General features: G+C 35.9%; 1 protein-coding gene across 13 annotated transcripts in view; it reads left to right on the top strand.

Moving 5' to 3' along the window:
* RALYL (RALY RNA binding protein like) overlaps positions 1-23,107 on the top strand; it is a 687,764-nt gene extending 664,657 nt beyond the window's left edge. For all 13 annotated transcript variants that reach the window (XM_082722639.1, XM_082722643.1, XM_082722638.1 and 10 more), the window contains one exon: positions 22,113-23,107. In XM_082722639.1, the coding sequence (XP_082578765.1) occupies positions 22,113-22,130 (18 nt within the window). In that variant the 3' untranslated portion in view covers positions 22,131-23,107. The remainder of the gene's footprint in view (positions 1-22,112) is intronic.
* Positions 23,108-23,937: the final 830 nt, after the last annotated feature.

Genomic DNA, 23,937 nt, shown 5'->3' with positions numbered 1-23,937 from the left:
TATGCTGTCCCTTCTAACTTGAATAGCCTTCCTCCTTTTTTGTCTGGCTGATCAATACGTCCTGTGTCTTCAAGACCCTTATCTCTCATGTCATGCACACCCATCCCTGAAGAAAGCCCCCAAAGTATCCCGAACACATTTGGGTTTGCTTTGTTCTTGACCACACCCTATACATACCTCGTCATACTTAACTTGCTATATTGTAATTAGTGATTTCTCTTCTTTCTAGCTTATTGATTTGTAAATTTCTCGGGGCTTATTTTATTTTGTAGTTTTCCTTAGTATGGTGCTTAGCACATGTTAATGTTAATGAATAGTTAATAAAGAAAGAGAAGAAAATGTCTTCAGATTCCCTCAAACTAGGAACCCCTTCCTGTTTTTAAGCACATTTTATTGTGTATTCTAATCAGATTGTGTTCTAAATACTACTTGTGTATGCATGCCCTTTGTGATTTAGAGGGTTATTATATAAAGCAGAGAAGCAAACAGTTTTCATTATAACTTAGTCAGTAGGTCATTCAGGCAGCATTCCGTGCATCTTAAAGGCACTGAGGAGGAACAACAGGAGGAGGCTTAAAACCAACACATCAAAGTCAACACAGCAGTATTGACTCTGTTGTGTTGGTTTTCGGTGGTTCTGTATTATTACCTCCCGTGAGTGATAAAAATGCAAATTTGAAGTAACCTAAATTTTGTTAGCAAAGCTAGGACACCAAGTTATAAAACAAACCAAGAAATAAGCCTCTCTCTCACTCCCAATCTGCAATTTTTAAGCCCACAGAAAGGTGAAAGTCACAAGTTTATAAGAAAATAAACTTCAAAGAATTCAAAACTAAAGTTTCCCCAGGTAGGTATGTAGATGCTATGGTTCCAACTCCAACTAGGACAGCTACGTGGTCATTATTAAATGGGCTTTACAGATAAGGGCTTCTGAGATGTGAGAAGTAGTGTGGAAGACATGTAATTTTCAAACTGCCTGTAGTGATGTTAAAAGGTAGAATAATAAATCTAGAGTATAGATCCAAACAAAATAAAGTATTTTCACCATCCCACAGTATCTATTCAGAGGGAAACAAAAAAGCAAAAGAATAATACAAAACTTCTGAAGTCTTAGAAATGAGAGGCAGTCCAAACATAAGTCTTAAATTTACAAAAACAAAGGACTGCTTTTCTAGAAATGCTGTAATGTTCCAGAGGAAAATAGAGCAATCCAAAAGTATTAAAGGCTAGTGATGAAAGTTGTTGGAGAAATAAAACAATCCTGCCAACAGGAAGACCTTTCCTTCCCAATACAGAACAGGAAATGTAATTCTCGAATCAATAGTCACAGATTTACTTGCATGTAAAGCTAGCACCAAAGTGACCACAATGTTGGTGCCAAAGAAAAACTGCAAAAAAATGCACTGGCTAGAATTCAACACGTAAGGAAGACCTTATTCGAGATGATTGTAATGGAAGAAAAAGACTGACCTCAACTCTGTTAAAACAAAAAGCAGTTTTGTTTTTTTGTTTTGTTTTAAGATTTATTTATTTATTTATTTATTTGACAGAGAGAGATCACAAGTTGACAGAGAGGCAGGCAGAGAGAGAGAGAGAGAGAGAAGCAGGCTCCCTGCTGAGCAGAGAGCCCGACACGGAACTCGATCCCAGGACCCCGAGATCACGACCTGAGCCGAAGGCAGCGGCTTAACCCACTGAGCCACCCAGGCGCCCCCAAAAAGCAGTTTTTATGCCTGGACTGAGTTGGTGGAAAAGTGCTAGAAGACATTAGCAAGGAGGTTGATCAAAGTGCTTAGGCCATCTATGTTAGCTAATTGTCACTTACCTAAATTGGGCTCCTACCCTCTCAAAGAAGGTGTGCAGATCCTCGAGAAGAAATAACTAAAGGGAGAAACTGACAAGAAGCTGGGAGGAGATTCACATCTCAAAGGGGCAGAAAGAATTTGCAAATACAAAGTCTGTAAAGTAAATGCTCTAAGAAAATGGAAGTCAGGGTCCTTCAGACAGGAAAAAAAAAAACCCACCTCAAGTTTAGTCAAGTGAGGGAGAATGGTAAGGCCATCTTGGTCATTAGGACAAGATCTCCTGCATTTTATGCAGCAAAGCAGAATATGTCTCTCTCCAAGAGACAAGAAGCTGAACCTCTTGACAATCTCCTGTACAGCTCTAAAGAGTTCTCAGAGCTGAATCCAGAGCTATCCTTTTACACATGTCAAATTCAAAACAAATATAAATTTAGTAAGCAGATGCTTTATTTGGGAGGATTATTGCAAGGGAGGGTGGGCTTGTTGCAATAGAGCTGTGACCATAAGCTCTGTAAGCATCTCAAGAGCTAAACTAAAAGGGTTTTCCTTTTATGGAGAGGAGTAAACAAAGCTGGAGCTAACTGAATGTGGGGAAATGGGGTGAAAGGGTGGCAAATTGAACAATAGAACAGGTACTGTTTTAGTAGAGTTCTGGGGCCAGCCTGTTTTCCCAGAGCGCCCTTCCAGAATAGTTGTGTTTTGGCTCAGGCCGATAGTGGGCCCAAGTTCCATCCTGGAAGAAGAGGAACTTAACCAAAGTTTAATTAACAGGCATTTTATTCTCATTGACCATCACAGGCAGAACTGTTCAGCTAATCATGTATGAGACCAAGAGTGGGAATTTGGAGGTCTGCGTCTAACTGGGTCATAGGTAAACAAGCAGGCATCATCACTAAGTCTTATGGAAGTCAAATGGGGAAGGATGGTTCTTTGTGGTAAGCCTTTTACCAAAACACAAAGGGTGGAATGAGGGGACAGGGAAGAGGGGTTGTTATCCTTCACTGTTTCTCAGGATTATAGGGTTCAGATAAAATTCAACATTATCATATACCTAGAAGTTAACTGGCCTGTGATCTTGAAGCTATGCTACACTGTGAAATTGGAGAACAGGATTTACTCCTAAGGGGATTTATCTTTATGTCAAAGGTTAGGGGAAACACCCAGATCCACTAGACCTCCAAAAAGACACTCTAAGAAAAAAAGGCAAGGGGAAGTTGGACTCTTTGCCTTTTTTTTAAACAGAGAAAAGTGTTTTCATTTACCCTTACAAAGAACCAGATGCAAATTTAACAATTCAGAAGGGTTATTTGGGTTTCAGATTCATATGGGCAAGCCTTTTAATAACTACAGGACCTTGGGCAAATCACTGACTCTCTGAGGCTTACTTCCACATCTGTTAAAGGAAGTTTTTGCAGGTTACTGAAAGGATTAAATATGATCATGTTTATAAAAATCCCTACTATAAGTATATGTGTATGGCAAACTTAATCTCTTCCCTCGAGTAACAAAATTTAATGGAAGTGCTGCCAGTTGTAGGAAATTTTAATAACTCTGAAAGTAAAACAGTTATATGATTTCATTACAGTGTTTATACACATCCCTTTCAACTTTTGTTGTCTTAAAATTCCAGCATATTTTACTAGCATACATCAGCATACTCTTTTGAGATCATCTCTGTTGAACTGAAGTATAGGAGTTTGTAGTCTAACAGAACCATTTTGAAATCTGGGAAAAGTAACTGATTTCAAATTTGGAGAAATTATTTACATTTCTATGGAGATACTAAGAAGAAAGGAACTAGTCAAGATATAAAATAAGATAATGATCTCATTTAGGAAGGAGAATTTGTCTATCATTTACTTAGCCATACATAATCACACTTGGCAAATTCTGGATCTTCTTGTTTTAATCTATAGATCTCACTCAACTCCCATCTCCTAACCCTTGCCAATGAGGGTTGAGGTGTGAAGATCTTGGTCTCCTCACACTGATCTGAACACAGAGACTAGATAATCTATGGGCAGGGATTCTCATCCAAGTGACCAAACACACATACACACCTATAGGAAGTTCTATACAGTAGATATTTGGGCTGTCTACAAGGTAATTCCCATTTTTCCATTACGGACGAGTAAGATGCTACATACTGATATCAATAACATATGGTTTTTTAAATAACCCATTATATATATGGCTTGTTCAGCCTAGTTTTGTGCCAGATGGATAAAATCCCCACACCAGAGTTCTGATGTTGTCTAGCCACACGACATTCAATCAATAAACTGTCTAAGATTCTGAAAGGCAAACAAATATTTCTATTCCTATAAATGATTTCAGAATTCCAAAGGGCATAAATGATTGGAAATAGAGCCCTAGTGATGTTAAGAGTTTTATGCAATAGAAACAGTTTAACTAGATATGTGTTTTTCCATTCATGCCATTTTTATTCAGACAGCCAGCAAATACTTATTTATGATTACTTATTATAATTATAAGTGATTATTATGTTCAGGCACCATTCTAAGCACTAGTAAAAGTCAGTGAATAAGAAAGAAAATGCTTCTTTTAGGTGTGCCTCGGGTGGCTCAGTCTGTTAAGTGCCCATCTCTAGATTTCAGCTGAGGTCATGATCTTGAGGTTGTGATCACTGAGCCCCTGTCGGGATCTGTGCTGGCCGTGGAACCTACTTGGGATTCTCTCTCTCCCTCTTCCTCTGCCCTTCCCCCTTCCTTGCTAAAAGAAAGAAAGAAAGAGAGGAAGGAAGGACGGAAGAGAGGAGAAAAGGAGGGGAGGAAAGAAGGAAGGAAAAGAGAGAGAAAGGAAAGGAAAAGAAAGGAAGAAAATGGCCTCTTTTGGGGGTGGAAGGTGACTCATTCACAGATGAGGCATTCATTCTAGTTAAAGATTTATATCCTAAAATATATTCTTTAATCTTCACATAATCCATGAAACTAATACAATGACTAAAGTATTAATTCACTGTTATGCAGTTGCTTGTTGTTAAGCACCCCTTCATTGTTACTTAAAGTTGAATTTGCCAATTAAAGGTCTGGAATTTGCTGAAGAAAATAGATAGGTTAGCTATTTTAAATAGGGGCCTATTAAGGGTAAATAGGAATATAAGTATGAGGTACATTCTGTTCACCACCACTAGTTGACCAGAGCTTTCTAAATTTCTAGCTTTGAGGAAACAATATGTATTAAAGTATTAAAATAGTATGTGAAATTGTGAAATGCTAAAATTTGCACAGTATTTTTAAGAAATGAAAATAATTGGAGCAATTAATGTAAAGCATAAGAGAACAAAAAAAAATTATTTCTATAAGAAAATAATTTGATAATATGTTAACACTTTTCTTAGGAATATGCTTAGCAAAGCTTATTACTGATGTTTGAAAATGTTTCCATTTTTCTCTAAGCTACTCATGAGAAAGAAAATTCACTGATTGCCTAGTAGGTATAGATTTGCTTCATTTGACTTTTAAAAAATCATTTTAACTGGAATTACCTCCCGTTTAGGGAGAGACATAAAGATTCTACAAATTGCACTGGTTAAAAGGGCATTATAAAAAAATGGTAGTGTAACCATGGTAATATCATTTAGAGTTATAAAATTTAAGCCACACTCTGTCTATATTCCCTCCCTGGTTTCTAATGCTGCCTTTGTGCACCATGGCGTATTAGACACATATTCTGTTCAATTCTCTGGTGCCTTGTCACTCTTTTCACAGACAATTGTGTGTCAGTGAAGACTCCACACACAGAAGCACAAACACTTCAGGGGAATGTGTTCACCACACTTGTTCAACTGGGTGAAAATTAGTGTCTTCAACCTTGCCTAAGTATCTTTATATTCGAAGAGTACACATAGAACTAATCCCATTCATCCTATTAAATAATGAATGTTGGATTCCTGACACAATAGTGACATTTTCCTTGAATTTTCTGGCACTAACATTATATGAATACTAAATCCTTTTAAAATTTAATCATTTTATTCTACCCAGATCTTCATGTTAGTAATACTTCTTATTTTCCTAATGTTGAGTCTATAAACACATTGGAAGCCTTAGCTATATGTTTCTTTATTCTAAAACTAAAATGTTAAGCGTAATTAATATTCTATATGAAAATATCAGAATCTATTTCTTAGATACATCAGTCAATTCATTAATCCAAAGTCTTAAAGTATATTCAAATTACAGGAGTTGATTTTACAACATTATATTTACTGGATAGATTAATCTAGTTTCTGGCGAAGGGTTAGTTAGTTATAGCTACTCACCTCTCATTGCCTTCTCCAGAGGTTGTTGAACTTAGTGACCTAAGCATTTCATCTGCCAAACAACTAGCAATTTTTTTTCAAGTTTCAGGGTTTTTTTGATGCTCCAAATACAGTTCATCCAGTACCAAGTGTGCTATATATATAGGACTTTACTGATTTTTTTTCCTAGCTAGTTTTAAAGTTATTGAGCATAATAACTTTAAAAACTCTTCAGAATAAAAATAAATGAATAGATAAAAGACTACATTCATCTGATAAATACCAGTGCAAGAAACTTGTACTTGAGCAAGCTAAGAAAGTCATTAACAGCAATAGTTCTGATGGAACTAATGTTATACCTACTCAAGCTACACTGACTCTAATAATCTGTGAGAGAAGAAATGGGAAAGGTATGAAAGCACTTCATTAAATCAGAAATTGAAAGAAAGGAAAAAATGGCACTTTTTTTTCCAATTTTATTCATAGCTCAACAGACAAGATCACAGTGGAAAAATGATTAATCGTTTAAATGGTGCTGACCTTTTACAATTCCTACCCCACATTCTAGACGTTAATTGCTTAAATAATGCATTTCAGACAACACATGGAGGTTTTAAGCCAGGCAATATTCGAGCTGCAAAGGGGCAGCTTCTAGTTCACCTGACAGCACTGGGCAATTTTATCACCCAAGCAGTGCGGGACTCTAGCTGGCTGTTTCCCCACACATGAAAATTTTCACAGGTGAACCAAGCCACACCATCAGCCTTATTCTACTTCTGGCTTTCCCTTACAAACCTTCAGTCTTTAGAATGATTCCGAACATGGAAAAATCACAAGCTCCAGGGCAACCTGAGATGCAATGCAAGTACAGCCCTTTGGAAGCCTGATAAGAATGCTTATCACCTGGAACCGGATAAGAATTCTGGATACCTTATGCATATGTAATATTTCCTATCTGGCCACATTTTTAGGAATACATTTTAATAATGTTCAGTAACAGCTTCTAAAAGCAAACTTTGCTAGCCTGTGGTCTACTGGTCTACTGGAAGGAACATCTACCCCTGCCATTTAAATCTATGAAATGAAAAAAGTTGTGAAATCAGTCTGGGCCTTAGTTGTCTCAAAAATGTGGAAAAATAGCTTATTTTTTAAAAACAGAAAAGCTGAGAAAGTAGGATATAATGTGTACACATATACATATACACACACAGAAGGAGTGACGGAGATTTTTATCTCGCTCCAAGTCAAAAAAATAAAAGGCGGTGGGGGGAAACAGAATTTTTTTTTCTTTCATTTTCACTACCATCCAGGAAGAACACTGAGCTTTTTGTAAACATAATTTCCTTTATTGCCTAAAATAACTTAAAGGATAGATATTTTAGAAATAACTGATTTTAGAAAGGCTAAGTAACTTCCTCTAGATCATACTGATAATAAAAGGCAGAATCAAGATTCAACCAGGATCTATAAGATTCCGTGCTATTAGATATTTTCACATATTAATGCTTACGATCTTCATTAATTTTAATTTGTGTTGTGCCCTTGTGATTTTTGCCATATCTATACACCACAGGTAGTATTTTTAACTTACTTTTATTTTTTTTTAAGATTTTATTTATTTATTTGACAGAAAGAGAGATCACAAGTAGGCAGAGAGGCAGGCAGAGAGAGAGAGAGGAGGAAGCAGGCTCTGTGCTGAGCAGAGAGCCCGATGCGGGACTCGATCCCAGGACCCTGAGATCATGACCTGAGCCGAAGGCAGCGGCTTAACCCACTGAGCCACCCAGGCGCCCTTTAACTTACTTTTAAAAATTAAGTTGACTTTTTTTTTTTTATTTAAAGTAAATGTATCTTTAAAACTAAACCTCAGTTCATTCCAAAAAATGAAAAACCAAGTATCCCTTCCCGTAAGGAGGAGGTATTTTAAGAAAAATAGCATGAAAAGACAAAACATTTCTTTTTAAATTTAGCTTAGTACTTTCATTATGACAGAAAACCTTGTACTCCTTCTTCTCACAATCAATCTCTCTCTCAGTCTTTGTACCTCTATCTCTATCTCTCTCCTTTTCAAAAAAAGACAGTACTAGAGAAATGTCAGAATTAGCACCAGCAGAAACTTTCTCTTTAATGCAATCAGAAAACTGGAAGAACACTGAGAAGGGTAATTTTCTCACTCTATGAGTCAATGTTTTTAACGTGTCTTCCCACCTAACAGTATGTTGGGTGCCGTTAGCAGTTTTGTTCACCTCCCTGGGAACATGGAGCTCAGTCCTGCTGACCTGCTCCTCACGCTTGATGAAATAACTCTGATGACATCCTGATTGGCTGTCACCCTCCCGCAGTCCTGTGCTTTGCACAATTTTCTGCTTAAAGTTGGCAGAAACTCCACATACAAACTGACTTGTGAGGTTACATTGGAAAAGTACTCTGAACTTTACAGAATTAGATGCCTCAGAATTGATCAAAATGAAAACATTTTCATGTGCTGTTATTTCCAGATCCCTGAGACTCTCAAGAGGGAGGTAGCCCTCTGGGTCCCTACCCACCACTGGTACCTAGAAAGCCCTCACCTTGTTGCTGTCTGCCATGTGCTTTTAAAAAATCCAAATGATGTCCATCCAAATAGGACATTGCCTTCTCAGACTGTCTCATTTTTCATAGGAAGAGTTTACGGTAAAACGAAAAGGATATGGACATGCATATTTTATACACATTTGGTTTTACAGAATAGATTGATTGTTGAGAGAGAAGCTGCTGGCCTCTTATCCCTCCTGCTCCTGGGATAGTAGGATAAATATTTTCTTCAGAGGCCTGTTACTGTCACTGTTATTTTCAGCAGACATAAGGCAAGAGTTCAACGTTCTTAGCTGATATCATAGACTATGTCTAAAGGGAATGAGAAAAAATTACCCAGAAATATTGAAATATATGTTTAATTTTTCATAAATATTCTGTGTATAGCATAAAAGTAGTTAAGCATTAGCTGCTAAAATATAACAGTGTAACTATTCCATGAAAAATGATGTTGAAAACTTAAGCATGATCTAAATTGCCTTAAACAAAGTAGAAGATATTTATATAACACAGAGCTAAGGAGTAAAGCCAGTATAGATAAAGCCCTGGGTTAGTATCGCCTTATATGAAAAACTATGTAACTTGAGCAAGTGACTTATTTCTCTGTGCCTCAGTTTTCTTATCTGTAAAATGAGAATAATAATAATGGCTCTTTCCTCATGGTGTTGGTGTGAATAAGAAATGGAATAAAACATTTAAAGTACTCCAAAGAGTGCTTGGTGTGTAGTAAGCCTTCAGTACATGTTAATACTTAGCCAAGTAAGTCAAGCATAAAAATTTGATTGTTGAGAAAAAAACAGTGACAAAACCATTGAAAGAAACCAGGTATATTAAGGAGAAAGTTTCAGTTTGGTGTTCTTTTTAACAACGAATTCATAGTTATTAGCTTCCCATTTTAACCAGAGAATCACACATCCAGAGGTTTTGTGTTGTTGCTGTTGTTGTTGTTGTTGTTGTTGTTGTTTCAGCCAATAGCTAGCTAAGCTTTGATAACAAAATAAGGTACAGAAAAGCACGTGCACACTAGGAAACGATGTTGAGGTAGGAAGGCATGCAGGCCACATAACGTAATATGCTCCCTTAGCACATGCTTGAACATGGTGCTTTGGATCAAGAGAAAAACATTTTTGGTGACACTTGAAATTGCAATCAAACATGAAGCACAATGTTACATGAAATTAGATACATAAACTCTTTTTTTTTTTTCCAAGATTTTGTTTATTTATTTATTGGACAGACAGAAATCACAAGTAGGCAGAGAGGCAGGCAGAGAGGAGGACTCTGCGATCATGACCTGAGCCAAAGGCAGAAGCTTTAACCCACTGAGCCCCCAGGCACCCCAGGTACATAAATTTTGAGTAAGGCAGAGTTCTATTTGTATTTACCAGTAGACAAATAAGGATTTAATTGGTTTTGAGTATGGCTGACATAGAAGTTTCAGGTGTACGCAGTAGTGGTTGGACGAGTTTCTACATTTTACTATGCTCACCACTAGCGTATCTACCCTCTGTCACCATGCACCGCTCATAAAATACCAACAACTGTATTCCTTATGCTGTGCTTTTAATAAGAATTTTTTAATAAGGGGCGCCTGGCTGGCCCAGCCCATGGAGCCTGTGACACTTGATCTCTGGGTTGTAAGTTCAAGCCCCATGTTGGGTGTAAAGAAGAATTAAAAAAATAAAAATCATTTAAAGAAAGAATTTTTTAATCAAATAGATACTGGAGATAACGAAAACCATGACTATCAGAGGAAGATCTATCTTTCTCCTTTTTTTGCTGAACTTGTAAAACCATAGGCTGGAAGAAGTTAACAGCTTAAAAGAAATTTTCTGATTACTAGCGGGGGTTCCCTAAAACATAATTAGTCACACAAACATTTCACAATTAAATACGGTGATAGGTGTCATGTATTACTACAAATAATAAGATAGCTTTCATATCTCAAGACAAAAAAAAATCTGTTACCTTCCCTAATTTGAAGGGTTAAAGGTTGAAGGTTATAAAGTAATGTATATATGAATTAAGTATTCTCTACACACACACAAAGAAATGATTTGTCTAATGATGATTTGAAAATGCTCTTTTTTAATCACATACATAGCCTATAGTGTTCGGTACCTAAACTGTACCTCATTCCTCTGAAATGTATCCATGTACTAAAGAGGACAATTTTTGTTCCTGTAAAAAACATTTAATGTCATCTGTTTTTAAAAATTGTTCTTAACCTTTACGCTAAGGAAAATAATATTCATATGAATTTAAATAGCTTGAAATCTCATAATATTCACATGAAAAGTTAATAACTGTGAAACCAGGGCCAATTATTTTTAACTTTTACCCAGAATTTTAAGTGATATCAAAATTCAAAATACATTTTGTTTTCTAATACTTGTGCACACAGTTGATCTCCATATGCATGCAAGGACATTTTTACTGAAACCATCCCTATAAACATAAATTGAATAACTATACCTGTAAGTAAATTAAGTTGGAAAAGTTCAGCCATTTAATTGATTTTTTTTTTCTACATGAGGTATGGTATTTTCTTACGGCAAAGTGATAAAATTGGTTTGTTTGTTTTTTTTTTCGTATCCCAAATGGGTTCAATCAATGAGGGGAAAAAAAGATATATAAATCTAGTGACAAAATATCATTGTCCATCGCCCCCTAAAAAATTAATAAAGTTTATTTAAAATTTATTACAGCTGCCTGCACATATACAAGTAAAACAGTTCTTTCTGACTCAGAAATCAATTCTCTGTGCTCTTCCCATACCTATATTTATCTCAGCAAAATAGAGATTTCTAAAATAGTGTCATAGGTGCCTGCCCCATCGGCTTCCCAGCACTCACCTACCAAAACCCCACTGGTCAAAATGCAGTTCCTATGACCTAAACAAAGAAACAAAGACAGTGGAAACATTCTGCCAAAAACTTCAGCTGGACATTATTTTCCCAGTACTTCTCACCCACAACCCAAGTGTTTAGAGGCAGGTTTGTGGGGACAGCATGTTGTTGCCTACCTTCAGACATACGGCATCCGTTCTGTGATGTTTATTTCAAATCAAGTATCTATTTAATGTGAGCCTCGTGTAAGAGAAGAATAATGTGATGTGGGGGTGGATTTATCTTTTTTTTTTTTTAAGATTTTTAAAAATTTATTTATTTGACAGACAGAGATCACAAGTAGGGAGAGAGGCAGGCAGAGAGAGAGGAGGAAGCAGGCTCCCTGCCGAGCAGAGAGCCCAACTCTCGACTGAAACCCAGGACCTGGGATCATGACCTGAGCTGAAGGCAGAGGCTTTAACCCACTGAGCCACTCAGGCACCCCCAGGCGGGGGGTGGGTTTATCTTACAACTCCATTAAGACCCTGGGGAAATGACTTTCTTTCCTTGTGTCTCGGACTTCTCTTTGTTAAGATGACTGTTTGTATAATGCTACAGAAATAACTTATAGCTTCAGATGTACACTGCAGATGAAAGATACATTTATGTGTCAAGTAATTCCATTCCATGTTTCCTCAGCAAAAAGCGCCTGGTGTAGGTGAAAGAACAGAAAACCGGGCAGACACGGGGCCTTTCCTCTTTAGCGCACAACAAAGTGTAGTGATCAGGAAACTTCTGGGCATTATCACAGTCACATCTGATGAACAGATAATGTTGTAGCATTCTGTTCAGGTCTATAAAATGTGACTTACTAGAGAAATTTAATTATAAAGGAAAAGCCACTTCAAATAAAAAGTTTGATTTGGGGAAGATTTGCTCATAGATATATAGGAGCGAATCCCTCCTACGTTGTATTACTACATCAATTTTTTTAAGTGAATGCTCCCAGCCCTTATTTATCTTGATCCATACAGAACCATATAACTGACATTGTTCCTCAATTCTGTGTTCTCTTATAATAAAAAAAAAAAAAAGGAAAACACAGATAAGTGAACTGATATCTGAAACCTATTTCAAAAAAGTAACCTACAGAGGATTTGACATAATCTGTCACACATGAAACGGATAAACTTCCAATTTCTAATTCCTTCTATCTATGTTACAATTCGGGGGTTTTTCATAATCGTGATAGTAGTGACTACAAAACTCTGAAATCCCTTCTGAGTCATCCAGGATTCTATTATATCCTGCTTAATTTGAGTGCTAAGAATATTTTAATAATAGTATTAATTACTAGGAACTATTCCAAAACTGTAAGCCTTAAGATTTCTTTTTTTGAAATTTCTCATATATTTCTCAAATATGATAAGAAAACAAGAGTTTATGAATAGAATAATAGTATAAGTATGCCATCACTTTACTATATCACTTGATCCCTCAGATTAATTTTACTCAATTCTAAAGTTGAAGTTATTTTTATAGTCAATACTTTGATGTATATAGTAAATTTAATTAAATGAGAATTGTTAAATAACCATGACAGCCTGTGCTTCAGCTATTTGAAAGATCATGAATTAACTATACAATTTCCAAGGACTTTTTAAATTATACGTCTAAATCAATCAATTTTAAATCACATTTTTAGATATGAAATGACATTTTTAGACATGAAATGATTTTAAATATTTCTTCTTGTGGTGCCAAAACTAATTACTAAAAGAACTACAGAAAGCAGCAAAATGTGTGAAATTTCAAAGTCCATAATAATCTCAGCATTAATCAGCATTTGGCTTCTAGCACTGGAATTAACTTATGTAATTTGGAGTATTATCCTAAACTTGTCATTATCATTTCCAGCATTGGGAATCAGTAATGGTTGCTAGACACTATATAATTAGCATGAGAAGTCAGAAATCGATGCATGATCAAACACAAGTTATGTGCCAAATAAAATTGCTATAATTTATCAATTCAGCTAGTCAAATGTAATTATCAGTGAGGCCAGAACACTCAAAACACAATCATAATTATTTTCAGAAAGTATCATAGAATAGTTTGTGAAAAAAATCAGAAAAATGTTAATGTGTTGATGTATGTGTAACAGAGCATCCAAGTTCTGGTAAAACATATAATTTAGCAATGAGATTAACTTTTTTTTTTTTTAGTATTAACTAAATTTTTACACAGATGTTTTAAATAAAATTATGTAACCCACATTAGGTAACTTTATTGTAAAGTAAATGTTGTTTTTTCTTAATCAAATGTATTTTTATAACGCAAAAGTTCTCCTTTGGACAGATGACTAAAGAAAATTTTTAATTAAAATGGTTTTTAAATTAGTTCAAGCTGGAACTTTAAAAAAAGAAAAATCCAGGCAAATCTGCTGTAAATCAAAGAAAGGCAGATAGTAAGTTATGTGCAAATCCTGGTACCTTCCCAATAATTCTGTCTCTTTTCTCCCTCTCATCATCAGGACACCAGTGTATTTTCATATCCCAGTTGAGATCACCAGTACTAAAACTGATGATGTACCCAGTCTGCTTCCCTACTGTCTTCCCACAACTGGGCAGAATAGAATGCACTGGCCTTATTTAAAAAAAAAAAAAAAGAAAGAAAAAGAAAGAAAGAAAGAAAAAAAAAAAAAGCAGCCTGGCTTTGATTTAGCAAGACACTAACTCTCTGATGCAAGCATTAATGGATAATACAAGGATGATTCTCACCCAACAACATATCTCACTGGTTTATAAAGAAAATCAAACAAGAAGACCATACATTTAAAGTGTTTCATAAGCTTCTAAACATTACACAAATAAGAGTTATTATGACAAAAAAAAAAAAAAAAGAGTTATTATGACGATTTGTGGTCCATGCCCACACACTTAGCCCGGTCCCAGAGTCTAAGAATAACCCAAACCCAATCTCTGTGTAGAATGAATTAAGGAAGCCTCAGCTAAGTCATGCAGATGCCTCAGACTCTAAGACAGCCTTCTTGTTTCTCTAGCTGTAAACTTATTACAGTTGCTCTAGGCTTTTTCTACTAACTGAATCCTCCTTTCGTCCTGGGAACAAACAGGGTTCCCAAAATTAAATGAATAAATAAACAAAACCAGAAAGTCTGATTCTTCAGTTAATCTGCTTTAAAGTTCTAATATCAATCCATTTCTCCCTACAGTAGATCTCTGCCTTCCTCTCTCCTGCCTTCTTAGGATATCTGACTTGAATCCGTACCCTATAGATGCAGCCTTCCTAGTACTTCATAACACACAAATTCTGCCTACCTTCCTGGTTTGTCACCACACTCTCCAGGTTTTGAGTCAATATATAATCCAGCCATTTGGCAGATTTAGATTCAAGGCAGCGAATTCTTTTCTATGGTTTCCTACAGACGGAGCAAGATGCTTTATGAGGTAAACAGTTCTGTATCCCTTAAGATAATCAAGCCAAAGTGTACATAATAATCAGCCATGATTACCATGAAGGCACTGCTGCTCTGGTTAGGAGGTTGGATACAATCACTCTATAATCCCAGGTCACCAGCTTCATTAGCCATTCTGCTAGTCTGCTTCTCTGATGGTTCAGAGCCAGAATGGATAAGACAATGCACATCTCCTAACATCATTGCATCCTACTACACTAAACAAATTATTCCTATAATGAATCCAAGATACAACATACTATTTGCCTTACTTGCATTTTATGTGTGATTTTAGTTAAATGAAACATACTCCAGAAACACAAATGTTCTTTTTGTGTAGATGTTAAAAACTGTTACTGCACTAATGTCCTTGTTAGAAAGAGCTATAATTAGTTATAGGAAATGATGTCATTAACTCTGAAGAGGAAGTTTTTAAAAATCACATATGGTAAGTCATGTACCAAAACAAACACCCATGGTATTTTTAATTGTACTTTTACATTAGTTATCACACTATTTTCACTTCAATATCAAAACTGTGTCTATAAATAAATCCCATTAATTAAACAAAAATAGGAATAATGCAAAAGCTTGGAAATCATTTTTATAATATTTATAGGGGCATAGTATATTTGGTCTTGGTACATAAAACTAAATTACTTTAACATTAATTTTTTTCTTCTATTTTTATGCTGGTTTTATAATACTGTATTATATTTTCCTTCAGTTTTAGGAGAGGAAATAAAACATCTTAACATTACTCATGCAGTAACTTAAGTCTATTGTAGTATAATAAATGACTGATTTTTCCAGTCTTTTCATCTTTTCATTTGGTTATCGAATAGCAGAGGCCACCAATTTGAAAACTTGTGATCCACTATAATATAATAAGACCATTTTTGTCTTTTAGTCATACTTATCTCTTGAACATTGGGAGACAGATGGGGAATGGGATAAAAACATGGGAATTATTGGGTACAGTAATGGGTGTGAATTATAAAACAACTGTTGGGAATTAGAAGCAATAATAATAATAATAATAATAATAATAATAATAATAATAAGTAAGGAGAGAGGAGGTGTTATGGAGACAGAAAAGAAGTGTGGATATCCTGACGACAGTTTGCCAGTGGAGCCATGCCTTGCCAAGTGCCCCTATAGTTAATCAAGAATTGACCCAACTTAAGTAAGTTTGATGGTATATAGGAGAACTGAAGCAGGATAAAGCTTACCAAAATAACTACTCAAGCCAATAAGTTAAACATCCATAGTTCCATGGATGCTGATAGAAGACAGGAGACTCCTAAGACAAAAGATTTTGCTACTCATGGCAAAAAACATATGAGTATCTGGATAGGTGACCTGGTTTTCCAAATTCAAGATCTAAGTCCAAGATAGAGGGCCAGATGAAGCCTGCATGCCAGGCAGTGCCCTACAGGAGAGCAATCTGGAGTGTATAGAATCCAGCTTTCTAGGAAGGAGTAAACAAGCCTGTCTTTTTCCAGACAAGATGTATTGCAGAACCATGTGGTACATTCCAGAGAAGTTACCTTACTTGTCAGGATTGCTAGCCAAATAAATAATTCTAAGAAGTGGCCTTGGGAAAGAAACAGAGTTTTGTGATGTTAGCACACTCAGCAAGACATGTAGGACTGCAGGCGACCCACTCACAGAAGACTGCTGCTCAATGGTGGAGTAACATCGGTCTTCAAGAGTGGGATGCCCACATCAGCATCACTCAGGAACTTATCAGAAATGCAGCTTCCTGGACCTCAATCCACACCTAGTTGTCTTCATGCATTTGGACTGCTATAACAAAAAACTACAGGCTAGACAATGTATAAGCAATAAACATTTATTTCTGAGTTCTGGCAGCTGGGAGGTCCAAAATCATGGCAGCATTAGTTGTCTGCTGAGAGCCTATTTCTTAGTTTATAAACAGCAGTCTTTTGTTGCATCCGCATATGGTGGAAGAACTCAGGGAGCTCTCTGGGACCCCTTTTAAAGGACACTGATCACATTCGAGGGTTCTGGCCTCATGAATCTCCTTCCCAAAACCCTACCTCCTCACATTGGGGGTTAAGATTTCAACATATGAACCTTGAAGAGATACAAGGTATATCAGAAATTTAGTAATCTGATTTACTATGATTTACTGTGGCCACTCAGTAATTATGAGGTTCACTAAAGTTTGAGAACCAAACATGTAATGGAAAAAATTATTGATCGCAGTCAAGATTCTGGGTCTAGTTAGGGTTTCCACCAAATACCTGAGCATGTCTTTCAAACTGTCTGGGCCTTCGTATCTTCGCCTATTATAACAGGAGAGGGTTAGGTAATTCCTGATCACTTATTGCTCAAATTCAATGACGTTCTATATTTCTTGACATGTAGCTTTATAAATATTGCCTCTATGAAAGACTTTGATATACATGGCAAGTACTGAGAAGCTTGACATGTAGCTTTATAAATATTGCCTCTATGAAAGACTTTGATATACATGGCAAGTACTGAGAAGCCACGAGAGACAGCCAGCAAGGCAGAGCCACAAGGATCTGTAACCTCATAGGCTCACAGAACTTATCTGTCAGCACACTGTGCGTAGAACAATATCTCAGACAAATGCAAAATAATAATCTGGTATTATCAGAAGATCTGTTTATGAATTTATAGCGGGACCTATCCTTGAAAGGAAGTTCAGTCTTGTGCCTATGGCCTGAGCATTCTCTTCCCAAAGTCAAACTGTTAAGAATTATAATCAGAAGTTTTTCCTGTGAAGAATTGATTGAATGTTCTGATATTGACCAATGTGTCATGTCATCACAGGCCTGGTTGGTTCTCTTCTAGGATTTGGATGCCTTATCCTGTGGAGAACACATTCTCCTGAATGGGAACAATTGAGTTACCCTCCAAGATTCTTTTTTCTTTCTTTTTTTTTTTTTTTTTTTTAAGATTTTACTTATTAATTTTGAGAGAGTGAAAAAGAAAGGGAAGGGACAGAGCAGGAAGGAGAGAGACAAGCAGACTGCATGCTGAGCATGGAGCACTATGCAAGCTTCAGTCCCAAAACCCCCAAGATGGTGACCTCAAGACTCCTATTTTTCTGTACTTGCATTGTCAAACAAGTCTCTTGTAGATCAACACTTTTCTTTGGCAGATTTATTAAGTTTCAGTTACATTCTAGTGAAGACCCAAAGACCTAGAAACTTTCTGCCTCTCTTTAGTGACATTGTGCATATTCTCTACCATCATCATTGAAGTCTTGATTTTAGAGTAAAAATCTCAGAGGCAGACTGCTTGTCTTATTTCCAAGTTTCTGATGGACTACTACATGTTTGTCTTTGTCTGTGTTTCCTGTATGCCCAAATTCCCTACATCCTAAATGACCATCAACTCAGGAATGGAGACTATTAAGCCCCTAAGAACCACATAATGGAGCAGTTTCCTCCACTTGTAGCCATCTCAGAGAGTTAGTAGCCATCTAAGTTTTTGTACCATTTATGGTTTTTGTGATATGATTCTTTTAGTCTTAAAGTATAATGTAATTTTGGTCCCAAGAGCTTATTAATAGAAGGCAAGTTTAACTTACAATGAACAGTAGCAGCCATGAATCTGTTTGTGTTATTTAGAAATTTGAATTGAATTGTATCTCATTTGTAATAGAGGATTTGTAAAAGCCACATGTAGTCGCATTGTCTATAAAAAGTGAATGGCTGAACAGTTACTCAATAAACATGAGCAGTGATGGCAGCAAATATGCATCATTTCTGTCAAAAACTCTGACTTTCTGTAAAATGTTATATAGCCTATGTTTTCCACATATTTTCTTTCACCTTTTTTTTTTTTGCTTTTATAGGTATTATCTAACAATGTAGGTTATCTATATTTCTTTAATTAGTTATTAGTTATAAATTCCAGTTAGAGGGTGGCTCAGTCCTTAAGTGTCTGCCTTCACTCAGGTCATGATCCCAGGTCCTGAGATTCAGCCCCGCATGACATTGGGCTCCCTGCTCAGTGGGAGGCCTGCTTCTCCCTCTCTCACTCCATCTGCTTGTGCTCCCTCTCTCACTGTGTCTCTCTCTGTCAAATAAATACATGAAATCTTTTTTTAAAAATCTCAATTAGAAAAAAAAAAAAAAGGAAGAAGCATTTCTGATATTAAAAAAGTCAGAAGACTGGGGCACCTGGGTGGCTCAGTCGCTTAAGTGTCTGCCTTAGGTTCAGGTCATGATACCGGGGTCTCGAAATGGAGCCCTGCATCTGGCTCCTTGCTCAGCTCGGAGTCTGCTTCTCCCTCTCCCTCTGCTCCTCCCCAGCTCGTGCTTGCTCTCTCTTGCTCGTCACTCTTCTCTCTCAAATAAATACATGAAATCTTTTTAAAAAGTCAGAAGATATCTTTAAAAATATGATTTCTGTAGAGCTGTTAATAAAGTGTATTTATTCCACATATTGCTATACCTATAAAAAGATCTTCAACATCACTAATTATCAGGGAAATGCAAATAAGAACCTCATGAGATATAACCTCACACCTGTTAGAACAGCTATTATCAGAAAGAAAAAGAACAAGTGTTGGAGAGGACGTAGAGGAAGGGAAGCTTTGTGCACTGTTTGTAGGGACATAAATTGGTGCAGCCATTGTGGAAAACAACCTGCAGGTTCCTCAAAAAATTAAAAATAGAATTACCATGTGATCCAGCTACACCACTTCTAGGTATTTATCTGAAGAAAATGAAAGCACTAATTCAGGAAGCTATAGGCTCCCCTATGTTCATTGCAGCATTATTTACAATAGCTAAGAATGGAAACAACCTTATATCTATATCTATAGATCTAGATCTAAATTTAGATCTAGATCTAGATCTATAGATATAGATATAGATATACCCAATGCTATTGAGCCATAAAAAAAGAAGGAAATCTTGCCATTTGCAACAACATGAGTGTGTGTACCTTGAAGGTATTATGCTAAGTGAAATAAGACAGAGAAAGACAAATACCATGCACGTGATCTCACTTATATTTGGAATATAAAAAACAAGAAAGAAATAAAACACAGCTCATAGATACAGAAAATAGATTGGTGGTTAGAGAGGGGGAAAGGAGTCTTGGGGGCAAAAAGGCTGAAGGGGGTCAATTGTGTGGTGACGGATGGTAACTAGATTCATTGTGGTGATCACCCTGTAGTATATTATTATGTTGTACACCTGAAACTAATATAATGTTGTAAATCAATCTTACATATATGCGTGTGTATGTGTATGTATGTATATGTGTGTGTGTGTGTGTGTGTATGAATTCATGAGGTTTAAAATTAAATGTGCTTTCTCTTAGATTAAGACTATCCTTTTTACCGTTGTCAAGGAGAAGTAAATTGCTTGGTTCAGTACAATCCAGGCCCATCTGAGTGGCTTTTTGTTGTTTTTCAGAAATGGGAGAGATTGAGAGTTGGAAAAGCATTCATCATCAGGATAATTTGTTTTAAAAGCATCCAGGCTCCCATATAGCCACTAGATAAATTACCCACTATTCAAGGGAAGGAAAGCACAATTAGTTTCACATTATAGTAAACCAATCAGCTCCTTAAATGACTGTCATTCTTGAGAAAAAAGGCAACAAGAATGTCATAGTTGTCCCCTTTCTCCTGTGCCTTTAGAAGCAAAAGCAATCCTTTTCTCGGACGAGAAGATCTATGGAAAGCATAGTGAATATATTTTGCCATTGTTTTTAGATAAGGAGAATTATATTCATTACTTGTATCCATATGGTTAATAACACCAACTTCACAATGCAAAGTTAATGAAGCTTTTGTTTAGTACTAGGAACAGACAAATGCTTTGAAGCTTTATGGCAAGGAAGTAAGACTTCAATAAATTATTTTCAAACCTCCTTTTCTTCTTCCCAGGATAATTATTTTTATGTAATCATTTACAATCAAGGAGCAAAGAGAGGGGTAAAGAAAAATCATACCAGGGATAATGGAATATGCACAAAAAAATCTGCAGGCCATTTTTTTCTTCTTAAAATAGATAGTTGCTAAACAACCATTCATTACTTCTTTTGAGGATGGTGTAAGAATATACTAAATTAATGTCATCCTCCATAATTTAACCTGAAGAAACACAATAATTAGTAAACTGTATGTACACAGCTGCTGCAGCAGTTTAAGCATGTTCCTTCTGTAATAAGAGCGATCAATGAAGGCCTTGCAGGGAAGAGGGTGACTGCAATCATATAAAGAAAAAGCTTTAGTTCCTCCCTGCATACAAGTGTTATCAATTCAAACCCAAACTCATTATATCTTGTGTTCACATGTCTGCACCCTTCTACAAGTACAATTAATTGTATTTACTAAGGTTTTCATTTTCACGTCGGTAATGCATCATTTTGGGTACGTGCATACAGGGAATGTATAAAACTTCCTTTATACTACACAACCCTGGGCATGCCTGCTTTGTACTGTAAGTTCAAAACTTTGTGCTTTGAAGATTAATTGACTCTATGTACATGAACACTTCTTGCAACTGCATGAAGAACACATTTGAGTAACATTTTCATTTTTAGAAATACACATATGTGTGACCTGTAAGCAGTGGCTTCACCACCGAGCCACCCAGGTGCCTCACATCTAGCTTTCTTTTTTATAACCAAGGATACATAACTCAGATCAGAGATCTGTACTGCTTTTTCTCCTATCCCAGGTACATTAGGCTTAGGACTGCACCGTTCAAAGACTCTTACAGGGGAAAAATATCCCATGGTCACTCTCCTAAGGAGCCACAAAAATTCAAAAGCAACCCAAATCCCTAGCTTAGAGCTTCAAGTGTTTCTCCTCTGACTTGGACAAGAGCTCTTGGTCAAAACAATTGCTGATCTCCGGCAATAAATGGACTGGATTTTTTTAAATTACAGCATACTATAAGTGTAAATAATTTTAGCATTGTCTACAACAAAGGCTCTAAGACAAAGGATCTAAGGGATTTTTCTTAAGGATCTAAAAGGAACTCAAAAGTTCTCAAAAGGATTTTTCTTAAAGATTTAGTTCTTTTCTAATCATCTCCTGATTCAGCCTGAATTCTAACTTAAATCCAACTTACATATATGCATGTTATGAGCAATGAAACCTAAATCTCAATATTTTAAAATACTTTTTTTTCTTTTCTCAGTTTCTACAGATAAAGTGATTTAAAGTAATGAATGATGCCACAAAAGCAGAAAAGAGAAACTGTGACACCCCCCAGAAATGTGAAAGGAGGTTTCTTACTGGAGAGCAGCATCTTTGGTTCAATTTATTTAAAAAAAAAAATACCCAAATAAATGAAATGGACAGTATTGTTCAATTTTAGAAATTCCATTTCTTCTATGTTTTAAGCTATATGATTGTCAAGTTTTTATGGTTTAGATTGTAAATGTGTTTTCCCCTTTGCTAATTATGTTGTGTTTTTTTAAGTCTTAAAAGTCTTAAAATGTGAAAGGACATTTATGAATGGTAAGGGAGACACTGTATACAAATGTATATTTGTAAAAGCTATTTTTATGATTAGCATGTTTTACTGTTGATCATATATAAAGTCAGGTGATATTGCAATTCTATGTTTAAAGCTTATCTCCAACAATGTCATGTAAGAAAAGATACATCGTAAGCTAGTTTTTATAATTTATTTTTAATTTATAGTTTAAAGTACTTCAGATCATAATGATAAAATACTTGAAAATGTTATATTCCTGCCCCCCCATAAGCACCATTTTTATTAATAAAGAATGCAGATACTTCAGTTGTGATTCCATAGCTAAAGGACTCTGTTGCTTTGACCTGTGATTAAATTGAGCATTCTCTACTCAACTGACATGATCCAGTCCTTACCTAATCCTTCATTCTGGGTAGGAGATCCCATGGACAGATTTTAGTGCCGATACAGCTGAAAACTATATTGGCAAGGAAAAGATTGTCTTGTCTTTGGTTCTGAAAGTTTAAATAGTGCGTATATCACTTCATTTCATCTCCTGTTACTAGGATCGCTCCATTCCCAAGCATTGCAAGTATTTTCCAGATGCTCTTTGCCGTTGTCATGTGCTGTGGAAATGGAAGAAACCATCTTCACAGACTGTAGGAGAACTCAGCATATAATTTCTTAATAAATACCATTTCTTTTAAAACAAAGTTGGTGTGTCTCTTTCCTTTGGGGGTGCATTTAGTTTTTAATTTTTAGTCTTACTCTCTATGTCCCTGTAATGCCATACAATTAGCGCAATAATGAAAGTAGCATAACTTTACTAAAATGTGTATTCTATGTTTTATATGCCCACAATTTGCATGGAGTGACATATATTCTGGACCACATCAATTTGCTCTATAACACAAAGCAAGATAGCCCTCAATTCTTGACAGAAGTCACATTTTGGTTTATAATTCTAAAAGGCACTCTTTTTTTTTTTTCATTCAACCGTAGAATTTTTAGAAAATATTTCAGGACAGGAAGCAAAACTACCTCGACAGAGGCATTTATGCTGTCAGACAAGTCTGCTGCTAAGGGCTCTATCTCCTCATGAAGAGCAGAGAGACAACATGTAATGTCACCAAGAATACTTAGTGGAATTAAGTCCTCCTTTTTCCAAAGAAACTAAAGAGAATCTAAAATCACCTTTGTATGTTTTCTTATTTTTCTATTTTATTTATGTAATTCATTCTTTTTCTTTCTGTGTTTCCAGTAAAAGCTAATGAAAAATTATGCAATTCTACCCAGCAAAGGTTACCTAAAACTAAAATTGTGAAAGCAAAAAATTAAAAATTTGCACACGAGGACCTAGTGACTGAATCAGGAATGTACTTGCTTTTCGAAGCAATGTGAAAATCACAATGTGGTATACTATTTTCCATGGCCATGATGAGTATTTGAGAATTTGTGACTGCTGTCATTGAACTGTGAAGCTGAAAAGAACCTGTATACAGCTCTACAAGGGCATAAAATCAGCAGAGTGATTTTTTGGTTT

The sequence above is a fragment of the Mustela nivalis genome, assembly GCF_964662115.1.
Source record: "Mustela nivalis genome assembly, chromosome: 2".
Classification (NCBI taxonomy): Eukaryota; Metazoa; Chordata; class Mammalia; order Carnivora; family Mustelidae; genus Mustela; species Mustela nivalis.
This window is presented reverse-complemented; position numbering and strand designations above follow the sequence as displayed.